We start from the raw sequence: 12,397 nt of genomic DNA, 5'->3' as shown, positions 1-12,397 counted from the left end.
GGCGATAAATACTATATAGCAAAACAGCTTGATTTTTTTCATTTCATCACAAAATGTTTTTATCACCCAGCTCTTTATGTAAAAATGTCAAAATTTATCCACATTCATAAAATATACTATACTAGCAATTCTTCAATTCTTGATTGCTATTATCATCATCACAAAATGTAAACTAAATTATCGGCAAGCTCTAAATATATTGTGGGGTATATAAAAATGTCCATCCTTATCCACATACAGTACATGCAATATACTCACTTAGGACAATACATAGCCTATTATATTGTACATTTTAACTGCTTGATCACTGCTTGACATATATACTATGTAGCAAATCTCAAGTGTTTTATTATTATTATTATATAGCAAAATACAACTTCTTGATTGCTGCTATTTTCACAAAATGTAAACATCTGCAAGCTCTCTATATAAAGTTGGATATATAAAAATGTCCAACTGTATTGGCATGCATACAATATACTCATCTAGGGCAAAATAATCTCAACTTCTTTATTGCTTGTATCATCACAAGATGTAAACTACTGTATATTATCGCCCCGCTCTAATATACTAAATGCGACATTAACATCATGATTTTCTGTAATGCTGCTTATTTCTAAATATTGTGCTGTTCCGTGCTTTAAATTGATTAATCAGCTAAGATTAGACTCAAGCTCTGTTACACAGCAACTGATATTTAAATCAAATGTTAATATGATAAAAAGAGTCAAAATTAATAATAAATAATAAACAGAATCCATTTCAGCATGACTAACACATCTCCTCTTCTTTCCAAGTGTCCTCCTCTCCTTCACTGTTCTACTCCAAGTATGCGGCTAATCTTCTATTGAGTGTGCTTTTCCTTATCGGAACCCCACACTCTGCCTAAATCTGTTATCACAATGGAGCAGATCATGGGCTTCTCCCTCCCTCCCTCTCTCTCATGCATTCACTCCCGCGCTCCGTTGCCCTCCCCGAAAGGAGGCTGAATGCAGAAGTGTCTCTGGTGCCAGCCGATTAGCCCTGATCTCTTTATACGTCTAAACCAATTCACATGCTGCATGCTAAATTTTTCCCACTCTGCCTGAGACCCCGTCTCCAAAAGAGGGGGCTGTAGGGGTCATAAATCTATATATTTGCCACCCCTAAAAATAAAGGAAGCATGGAGGAGAGGGTAGAAAGTGTTATCTGTGCGAGACAGGAGAGCTGCTTGGAGTGCAGGCAGGTGCATCGCTGGCTGGAGGGACGCCCATTGTTGGCTTTCTCCTCTAGAGCACTTTTTTATGGCACACTGACAATCCAATGATCTGTAATCAGATTAGGCAAATGTATACTTCAAAAAGCAACATGCTGTAACTTTACAGAGGAAGAGGAGTTAGAACATTTTGGATTGGGGAAAAGTGGGATCATCTAAAACATTTAGTTTTTTATAAGAACAAATTTGATGCAGCATGAATGGTATAGTGTCATTGTATAGATGTTATTGATGAAGACGTTTTCTTATCACATACTCCTAAAAATAAAGGTTCCAAAAGTGTTCTTTTTTGTATATAAGAACCATTTTCTTGAATAATCTCAAGAATTTTTATCCACTCTGAAGAATCCTTTGTGGATTATGTAACCAGATTCCAAAAATCAAGTACTCGTAATTAGAGTATATTACATTTTATAATGCTCATAATCAGATTACAGTTTCATTTTTATGGATTACATGATTACATATTAGTCACACAATGGAAATATATCATTCAAAATGCATTGATTCTTCTTAATTCTTCTCTACAAATCCTACAGTGTGTCATACCATTTAGCTTTGACTATATTCACAATATGGTCATGTAAAAACATTTGCAAACCATACTTCTGAATTTGGATGAAAAAAGCACCTCTCAAGCAGTTAGACCATGTATGAAACAAAGAATTATGCAAGTTACTAAACACTGGTGATGTATGACATTGAGACACTATGTTCTCAACATATCCAGTAAGTAACCTTCAGTAACTTTAGATCCTGGAAGTCTGGACAAATTTTTTTTTAACCTGGAAGTGTATCCTTGGACATGTAATGTCATTGTTATTTTCATTTTTATTAATGTTTGTTCATGTAATGCAGGGATTTCCCAAATGTTTTTGTTAGCCAAAACCCTTTGACATGAGATATTGACTTGAAAAATATCTGAGGAAATTCATATTTCAGTAATTTAACAACAAATTTGCAGTTAAATGTCACTTACTGGTCACATTAGCATGTAAGCATATTAAATATTTCTCTGTTTAAATAATTTATTTTAAATTTTTATGATTTAATTAATTATTAGCTTTTTATCAACTCTCAAACCCACTGCAGGTCTTGCATTAATTTTGGGAAACCCTGGTTTGATGTAATTATTAATGCATTTTATGATGTTGATATAAAAAACATAATTCTCTTTGCTCTCTTTATATCATTATGTACATTAGATAAAAAGTCATTTAAAAAGTAGTCAGAATAGATAGATTTTTTAATAATTTGAAATATATTAATGATTAGTATATAACATTAATATATAACTTTTTTAAAGAATAGAAATAAAAAGAGAAAGAGAAATAAAAAAAGGAATTTAAAAACAAAATTAAAATATAGTATAGAGAAAGATATCAGAATGATAATTTATAAAACTGCTTGATTATGTTGTAGTTGGTTGGTTGTCCATCATAACTCAAAACACTTATCATTACTTGGGAACTGCTTTTATTTTGAAAAACGTAGGAAGGGTGTATACCTTGTTTTGGTTGGCCACTGTTGTCTTGGGTCGTAAACAGGACAAGTTTGGTTCTTAACGGCCAGAGAAGAGCAACAAGGGGCTTGTTTTATTGGCGGGAAGGAAACGCTAGCCACAGAAAGCAGTGAAAATCATTTATCCAGTGCCAGGAAGTGAAAAAATGTACGTACGTTGTATTGTTGACATAATTATTAACTCTTTAAACACTCCATGTTAGACGCAGGTGTCCGCTTAAACGCTATTTTCAGAAATATCTTAAAGTAAATTCCATGTATTCTCTCAATATGTTTTTCTAAACTTGCATGTATAACAATGATCTTGCACTGCTTTAAATTTCATGTCAGCAAAACTTTCAGAAATAACCTGATCTTACAACATTATTTTTTTTTTTAAGATAAATCAGTAGATAGGTTTTACATGAAAATTTTATTGATTGATCCCAACCATGACTTTGCTCTTGTGTGTTAATAATTATACAGAGTGCTACAGTATATGATTGTGGGACACTGAGAGATCACTCACTCCGTTGCTGGCAACCATGAGACTCGTAGTCTGTTTTCTTTCTCTGCTCGCTGTGTTCGGTCCTGCAGAATGTGGGAATGTTTTAGTTTGGTTTTCTGATGGCAGTCACTGGATTAATCTGAAGATTGTGTTGGAAACGTTGATTGAAAGGGGACACAGTGTCACAGTCCTGGTGCCGGATGCCTCTCTCTTCATGCATGCCAAAGAATCAGATCGCTTCTCCTACCAGCGCTTCAATGTGTCTATATCTGCACAGGACATAGAGGACTCCTTTGAGAATTTTTTACATTTCTCAATGTATGAGATGGAACAGTTAAACTTGCTGCAAATTTATATCAAATTCTACCAGCTTTTCTCCAAAGATCTAGATTTGTGTTTTGCATACTGTGATGGTACTCTGAAGTCTCCAGAGCTGATGGACAAATTGCAGCATGGGAAGTTTGACGTCATGCTGTCAGATCCGCTCTATCCATGCAGCGAGGCTTTAGCTGAAAAGCTGAACATTCCCTTAGTTTACACATTACGGTTCTCTATCGCTGACACTTTAGAGCGGATGTGTGGTCAGATGCCAGCTCCACCATCATTTGTTCCTGGAACAATGAGTAAACTCACAGACAAGATGAGCTTCACAGAGCGAATCAAAAACATGCTCTTCTACCTTTCTCAAGATGCTTTGGCCATTATTCTGTGGAAAAAAATCGACAACTATTACACTGAATATTTTGGTGAGTTAAATACTCTGGGGAGGGGAGGGAGGGCATGAGGGGATTTACACCTAGAAGCCGCAATTTTGCTGTTTAAAAATATCTTTCATTCCAGGACGACACACTTCCTATTGTGAGATGATGGGTAAAGCTGATATCTGGTTAATCAGAACCTACTGGGATTTTGAGTTTCCACGCCCATTCCTGCCCAACTTCAAATACATTGGAGGCCTTCACTGCTCCCCTTCCAAACCATTACCCAAGGTGCATCTGTCTTTTTAATAGTCTTCCCCTTTTTCTGTAAAATAAACCAGCACAAGATATAAAATTCATAAGACACATGCTTTCACATGCATCATTAAACCAGCTAAAAAGCAATAGTAAACCCAACAGTTTACACACTTAATCCCACAAATAATTCCCAAACATCTAGTAATCATTTTACAGTCAGTCAATCTGTTTATTATCACTGGCGGAAGCTGGGTGCCCACTTACCAGGTCAAAACAGCTTACTAACATTAAGAAATGTGATAATTATCTGAATGATTCCCTCTGATATTTCTCTCTTGTATTGCAATGTCACAATTAGGAAGCCAATTATTAAAGGATATTAAGGAAATAGTTAACCCAAAAATGAAAATTTGCTGAACATGTACTCACCCTCAGGCTATCCAAATGCAGGTGAATTTGTTTCTTCATCAGAACAGATTTGGATAAATTTAGCATTACATTACTTGCTCACCAATGGATCCTCTGCAGTGAATGGGTGCCGTCAGAATGAGAGTCCAAACAGCTGATAAAAACATCACAATAATCCACAAGTAATCCGCACCACTCCAGTCCATCAGTTAACATCTTGTGATGTGCTTCCAGTTGAAATACGAGTGCATAATAACGCTTCTTCTATATAACGTTGTCCTTTCCCATCAAAATCCACTCACATATAACGGTTTTGGACTATTTTTGCATGTAAACAGTGCTTGATCTGTGCATATTTCTGTGCATCCATCTATCCTTAATTCAGATGAGACAAATTTCTCATTGTACAAAGCAATATTATGGACACCTGTTTTAACCTGAAGTAACAATTTGAAGTTAAATACGTTTTAATGATGGATTTGTTATTTACAAACATGCACCTTTTCACATCACAAGATGTTGATTGATGGACTGGAGTGGTGCGGATTACTTGTGGACTATTGTAGTTTGGACTCTCATTCTGACGGCACCCATTCACTGCAGAGGATCCATTGGTGAGCAAGTGATACAATGCAAAATTTCTCCAAATCTGTTGAGGTTGAAGAAACAAAGATATCTTGGATGGAATGAGGGTGAGTGCATTTTTAGCATATTTTCATTTTTGGTTGCACTATGCCTTTAAACTTGAAGAGGATGATTCAGCACTAAGTTTACCTTTCACATCTATGCTATGAAAAATAAACTGTACCTTTGTTCTCAGAGACCATAAAGAGTTAGTAGTAGGGTTATTAAAGGTTAGTAAGGTGGGAATGATAACATTCAATAACTGATAGATAACTTATAACTGATCAACATTTTCTCTAGTAAATGCATAAATGTTCATTTTATTTTTAAGCATTCATACACAATACTAGCCTATAGGTGGTACTTGGTATTTAAATCATTACAGCAAAAAGAGAAGCTATTGACCACCTTTTTTTCTGTGTAGGACATGGAGGAGTTTGTGCAGAGCTCAGGGGATGATGGGATTGTGGTCTTCACTCTGGGGTCCTTGGTGAACAACATGACCAAAGACAGGAGCAATACGATCGCCTCAGCACTGGCACAGATTCCACAGAAGGTTATTTACCATTCTCACATTCTTCTATTCTTTCCATATTTTATCAACCCTGTTTCTTGATAAAGAGGTAAAAGTAGAAGCTTTCAGTCCTCATAGTGTCAGCTCGTTAATCTCTTTTTCAGTATACACTTATCAGTGGTTAATGTGGTTGTATAAATGGGTTTTGTTTTGCTTGCAGGTTTTATGGCGATATGGTGGAGAGAAGCCAGATACTCTTGGTGAAAACACCAGAATTTATAAGTGGATCCCTCAGAATGATTTATTGGGTTTGTATTAAAATTTGTGATTGTGTATTTTTGTCTAAGAAAAAAGCAATGTTTTTCAAGAGCTATAAACTAACATTTAGATATCTAACTGAATTATACCACATTTAGTTTAATGGTACAGGCATTGTTAAATGAATCTGTGTAGCCCCCTACTGGTTACCTTTTGCCAAACAAAATAATCATAATCTCTATCCATGTTTTCTTTCCTGATTCAGGTCACCCCAAAACCAGAGCATTCATCACTCATGGAGGCACTAATGGCATTTATGAGGCCATATATCATGGCGTTCCAATGGTCGGGATCCCCTTGTTTGGTGACCAGCCTGATAATTTGATACATATGAAGGCCAAAGGTGCTGCTGTTATCATGGACTTCAACAGAATGCAGATTCAAGACCTGGTGGATGGACTCAGTGCCGTCATTAATGATCCCTCGTGAGCTGACTTTCATTGTACAACTATGACAATACTTTAGTGATATTTTGAAGGCTCTGTGCTGTGTTTCTCATTAATATTCAATGCAAACACAATAGATAGATAAACAGCAAATTATACACAGACATATAAGAGTGCTTATCTTAATCTCCACAGGTATAAAGAGAACGCTATGCGTTTGTCCAGGATTCATCATGACAGACCAGTAAAGCCTTTGGATGAGGCTGTGTTCTGGATTGAGTTTGTCATGCGCAATAAAGGCGCTAAACACCTGCGTGTCGAGGCTCACAACCTTACCTGGTACCAGTACCACTGTCTGGATGTGTTCGCTTTTCTCATCACTATCCTGACTGTAGTCCTCTACGTCTTCTTTAAAATGTGCAAATTCTTCATAATGCGTTGCTGTTTTAGATCAAAGAGGAAAAAAAGCAAAAAAGAGTGATTGGTTTTCTGACTGATACAAAGATTGATACAGTTCATATATAGTTCTGTGCATCTTAGGCACGCTAGATTCTTCACAAATGTTATTTCTATCTTTTGCTTTAGTTTGCCAGTAGGAAATATCAGTTTATGTTTCCAACATTAATTTTGCAATGAATTGTAAAATCCAGTGAGACTTGTATGCACAAAGAGTCACAGAGATTTGATCTCACCATCATCAATCTGTCTTTGATTACATTAAAAGACAGAAAAACCGAGACTGACTAAATCCATAAGAACTGTTGCAAAAAGGTCAAGATATTTCAACATGTCCAACTGATATTTCCTCCCCACACTAAAGCTAAATTATAAAAATCAGTATTTAAAGGGTTTTTCTAACATGCCTAAGACTTTTGCTCAGTACTGTATAAACATTACCTCAAAAGTTTAAGGTCGGTAAGATTTCAAAATGTTTCAAAGAATTATCTTATGGCTGAAATATATCCTACAATGAAAGCATCAGCAAATCAACTACACTACTACAGAATCCAGGTGACAGTATAGATGGCCATTGAGGATACTTAATATTAAAGAAAAAAGGGGAAAAAGGTTAGTGAAACTGGAATGTCTGGACCATAATTGTGTACCATTTACCAAAGAAGTTTAATGATTTATGAAAACCTTGTCGCTTTGGCACTTACTGGTTTGACTCTGTCTGCATACTTGGTAAATAATTATGCCTTTTGGAATATAGTTGAAGGACACTAAGTGATCACACACTCAGTTGCTGGTAATCATGAGACTCATAATCTGTGTTGTTTATCTTGCTGTGTTCGGTCCTGCACAATGTGGGAATATTTTAGTTTGGCCTACTAGAGGCAGTCACTGGATCAATCTGAAGATCATTTTGGAAACGGTGATTGACAAGGGACACAATGTCACAGTTCTGGTGCCGAATCCCTCTCCCTTCATGGATACCAAAGAATCGGATCGCTTCTCCTACCAGTACTTCAGTGTGTCCATGACCACACAGGACATGCAAGACTTCCTTAATGAACTGGTACATTTCTCAGTATATGAGACTGATCAGTTAAACTTACTGCAGATTCAGATTAAATTCTACGAGCTTGCTTCCAAACATCAGGATATGGCTTTGTTATATTGTGACGGTATTCTGCAATCACCAGAGTTGATGGACAAATTGCGGAATGGAAAGTATGATGTTGTTCTTTCAGATCCGCACTTCCTGTGCAGCGATATTGTGGCTGAAAAGCTGAGCGTTCCCTTGGTTTACACGTTCCAGTTCTCCATTGCTCACGTCTTAGAGCGTATGTGTGGTCAAATACCATCTCCACCATCATTTGTTCCTGCAGGCATGATTAAACTCACAGACAAGATGAGCTTCACAGAGCGAATCATCAATATGCTGTTTTACCTTTCTCAAGATGCCTTTGCCATTTTGGTGTGGAAAAGAATGGACAGCTATTACACTGAATATTTTGGTGAGTTAAAGCAATGTTCTGAATTCAATACTAGTTCACACACTCCTAATGTAGTCACAAACCCATATGCTGTTGTTATTTTTTTTAATGGAACACAAAAGGATAATTGTGAAGGATCTTCTTACTTACATAGAAAATGTATCTATCAAGTTCCAGTGAGGACAAAAAAAGCTCCATAAAATAGTCCATATTTCATGTGCACTATATTCCGTGTTGGAAAGATCTTGTTCTCAAAATCCGCTCAGCAATAATCCCATTCTCAAGTTAACAGCTCATTGGAGTGTAAAAAAATGTAATTGACTTGCATTTCTGTTTGATTCTCACACAATACTTCTTTTATGGAATTTAATTACAGAAATGTAATTCTTGACCTCACTAATTCTTCAATCTTTATCAACAGCACTTGTTGCATAGTCAAATGGGACTTTGTGTTTCACATTAATGCTGTATTTGTTTTATTTGAATAAACATACACGCAAGAAGTCTGTTTTTTATGTTTCAGTACATATTCAGCTTTTCACACAAATACAATGCATACTTAAGATAATATGTGATAAATTTTTTTCCAGGTTTTTGAACCTGCTTTACCTTTCTCTTTGGCCTCTACCTTTAACCTCAATACTTTATTGATTTTAGTGCCATGACTAAAATCTATATACTAAGTTAATTACATTATACATTTATACATTGATCTGATGAGAGTATGTTTTGTTTTAATTATTACAAGTTTATCATTATACCAAGCAGTATGTGTTGAGGCTGGAAACAGTCTGTTTTCTTTCTCTGCTCACTGTGTTCGGCCTATGAAATGCTCATGCTGTTGAGCTGATGTGTGGTCAGTTACCAGCTCCACCATCAGTTGTTCCTGGAGTCATGAGTAAACTCATGGACGAGATGAACCTTACAGAGTGAATCATTAATATGCTCCTCTGCTTAGATGCTTTTTCCATTATTGCTTGGAAAAAAGATTGACAATTATTATTTAAGATATTTTGGATGAAAACCGGGAGGCTTGTGACTGTCCCATTAACTGCCAAATAAAATACACTGTCAAGGTCCAGCAAAGTTTGAAAGACATCGTCAGAATACTCCATCTGTGGTTCAACCGTAACATTATGAAGTGACGAGAATACTTTTTGTACATGAAGAAAACAAAAATAATGACTTTATTGAACAATTCGTCTCCTCTGTCTCTCTCCGCATCACCGTAGCGCCATTTTGTAGAATATTCAAGCAGCGTATGCTCTTCTGTGTCAGCCACAACACAAAGATACGTTTTCTACGTGTATTTACACTTTGAATTGAATGAAAACAGTGCATCCGTGCAACGCGGCTGACACAGAAGAGCGTATGCGTTTGCGTTCAGTGGATATTCTCAAAAATGGTGCTACAGTGATGCGGAGAGACACAGAGGAGACAAATTGTTGAATAAAGTCGTTATTTTTGTTTCCTTCCCATACAAAAAGTATTCTCATCGCTTCATAATGTTACGGTTGAATCAGTGATGGCTGATGGACTATTCTGACGATGTCTTTCATACTTTTATGGACCTTGACAGTGCAAGTTACTTGGCAGTCAATGGGACAGTCACAAGCCTCCCAGTTTTCATCCAAAATATCTTAAATTGTGTTCCGAAGACGAACAAAGCTTTTACGGGTTTGGAACGACATGGGGGTAAGTGAATAATGACAAAATTTTCATTTTGGGGTGGAGTATCCCTTTAAAGGAAAGTCCTGGAAATGGTTTACTCAAACAACGTACAGAATGTAAGGGACACATTTCCATATAATCTGATAGTCATCAAATGACAGTTTAGGAAGTGTCCCATCAGCCAATCAGTTGTGTCATGATGTCATACTTTACTGATATGGCAGCTGTGATTCCTGTGCACTTCAGGTGCAAGATGTGTTAAGCATGTCTAAAATACAAAAATAACATTTGTGTAAAGCTGTCAAGCATTCCTCTTTCCAGGACGGCCCACTTCCTATTGTGAGATGATGGGTAAAGCTGATATCTGGTTAATCAGAAACTACTGGGATTTTGAGTTTCCACACCCATTCCTGTCCAACTTCAAATACGTTGGAGGGCTTCACTGCACCCCTGCCAAACCATTACCCAAGGTGTGTCTGTCTTTTTAAAATTCTACCTCATTTGCTGTTAATAAAAACTCAGGATATTTGATTTTCATAAAACTTGAATACAAATTAACCATTTACACTGAAAAAACTGATAACTTGCATTTGAATGAGTCAGATGATGACTCAGTGACCAGTTTGATTAACTTACTATTCACACAATAAGTTCAGGCCTTTTTTTCTGTGTAGGACATGGAGGAGTTTGTACAGAGCTCAGGGGATGATGGGATTGTGGTCTTCACTCTGGGGTCTATGATAGACAAAATGCCTAAAGAGACGAGCAATATGATCGCCTCAGCACTGGCACAGATTCCACAGAAGGTAAGTGATCATTCTTAAATAATTTCTATCCATATACTGTATCATGAAAAATAATCACTGCTTCTTGATGTGACTGGAAAGAGTGAAAACATGAATTTATCAAGGTTTGTTTAGTCACAATTAAAAGTGAATTTCCACATTTAATCTGGTAGTGATTTTCGATAATGTCTTTGTCATTACACATTGATATGTCGAGAGTGTGATTGTTTTGTTTAATTTGCAGGTCTTATGGCGATATGGCGGAGAGAAGCCAGATACTCTTGGTGAAAACACCAAAACTTATAAGTGGATCCCTCAGAATGATTTATTGGGTCTGTGTTATAAATTGTGATTGTATACTACATTACTACTAAAAATATTAAACTATATGTTTAATTTTGTAATAATATATATAAATAAATAAATAAATAAATAAAACATTAAATAAAATGGTCTTTTAGCTATAAATTTGATTATTTACTGTTTGTCTGTACACTTCCATTGTGTGTTACTGTACCAGCGGCCTTTGCTTTTCCTTGTTTGTTTACTCATGTTTGTCTCCTGATTCAGGTCATCCTAAAACCAGAGCATTCGTCACTCATGGAGGCATTAATGGCATTCATGAGGCCATATATCATGGAGTTCCAATGGTCGGGATCCCCTTGTTTGGTGACCAGACTGATAATTTAGCTCATATGAAGGCAAAAGGAGCTGCTGTTGTTATGGACAACATCAAAACTACTCAGCCACAAGACCTGGTGGATGGACTCAATGCCATCATTAATAACCCCTCGTAAGTCACTCATATCTTCAGATTTACAGTGGTGTCAGTGCTTAACAGGCTCTTTATTCTCAGTTGCTCTGCACACAGCATACACAGACATATAACAGTATTTGTCTTCATCTTCTCAGGTATAAGGAGAATGCTATGCGTTTGTCCAGGATTCATCATGACAGACCAGTAAAGCCTTTGGATGAGGCTGTGTTCTGGATTGAGTTTGTCATGCGCAATAAAGGCGCTAAACACCTGCGTGTCGAGGCCCACAATCTTACCTGGTACCAGTACCACTGTCTGGATGTGTTCGCTTTTCTCATCACTATCCTGACTGTAGTCCTCTACGTCTTCTTTAAAATGTGCAAATTCTTCATAATGCGTTGCTGTTTTAGATCAAAGAGTAAAAGCAAAAAAGAGTAATGAAGCTTTTTCCTTGCTTTGAATATGTCTGTATGATGTATCAATTTTTAGAATGTTCAGCTTTTAATATCAGCAAAATTCACCATGGGTTGAGATTTTCCTATGGGGTTTTATAATGGGGGTTTTAAATTTATAAGTAAAATAAGGTGTGTGGTAAACATAACTTGACAATACTTTGACGTTTTGTTCTACAATGTAAACTGCACACAGTACTTTGGTACGCAAAATGTCAATATTGGTATTTTAAAGGTACTGTTCATACATACTAGCATATAAAGTGTAACTGACATATTAGTACCTAACAGGTATATATGTAATATATGTAATATATTATTTT

The 12,397-nt window shown here is 36.3% G+C and overlaps 1 protein-coding gene across 1 annotated transcript; it reads left to right on the top strand.

Moving 5' to 3' along the window:
* The first annotated feature begins 2,758 nt into the window (after positions 1-2,758).
* LOC109081917 lies at positions 2,759-12,083 on the top strand. The gene is made up of 13 exons (XM_042723455.1): positions 2,759-2,924; positions 3,242-4,009; positions 4,104-4,252; positions 5,676-5,807; positions 5,986-6,073; positions 6,289-6,508; positions 6,665-6,946; positions 7,706-8,430; positions 10,402-10,550; positions 10,755-10,886; positions 11,110-11,197; positions 11,436-11,658; positions 11,778-12,083. The coding sequence occupies exons 2-13, from the start codon at positions 3,301-3,303 to the stop codon at positions 12,058-12,060; spliced, it is 3,180 nt and encodes a 1,059-aa protein (XP_042579389.1). The 5' UTR covers positions 2,759-2,924; positions 3,242-3,300; the 3' UTR covers positions 12,061-12,083.
* The last annotated feature ends 314 nt before the right edge of the window (positions 12,084-12,397 follow it).

The sequence above is a fragment of the Cyprinus carpio genome, chromosome B5, assembly GCF_018340385.1.
Source record: "Cyprinus carpio isolate SPL01 chromosome B5, ASM1834038v1, whole genome shotgun sequence".
Taxonomy (NCBI): domain Eukaryota; kingdom Metazoa; phylum Chordata; class Actinopteri; order Cypriniformes; family Cyprinidae; genus Cyprinus; species Cyprinus carpio.
This window is presented reverse-complemented; position numbering and strand designations above follow the sequence as displayed.

Bases quoted from the DNA above. Each gene is read 5' to 3' on its own strand.
- LOC109081917 (XM_042723455.1), top strand. From the start codon at position 3,301: ATGAGACTCGTAGTCTGTTTTCTTTCTCTGCTCGCTGTGTTCGGTCCT. The intron at 4,010-4,103 runs GTGAGTTAAATA...CTTTCATTCCAG, and splicing joins CTATTACACTGAATATTTTG to GACGACACACTTCCTATTGT. The intron at 5,808-5,985 runs GTTATTTACCAT...TTTTGCTTGCAG, and splicing joins TGGCACAGATTCCACAGAAG to GTTTTATGGCGATATGGTGG.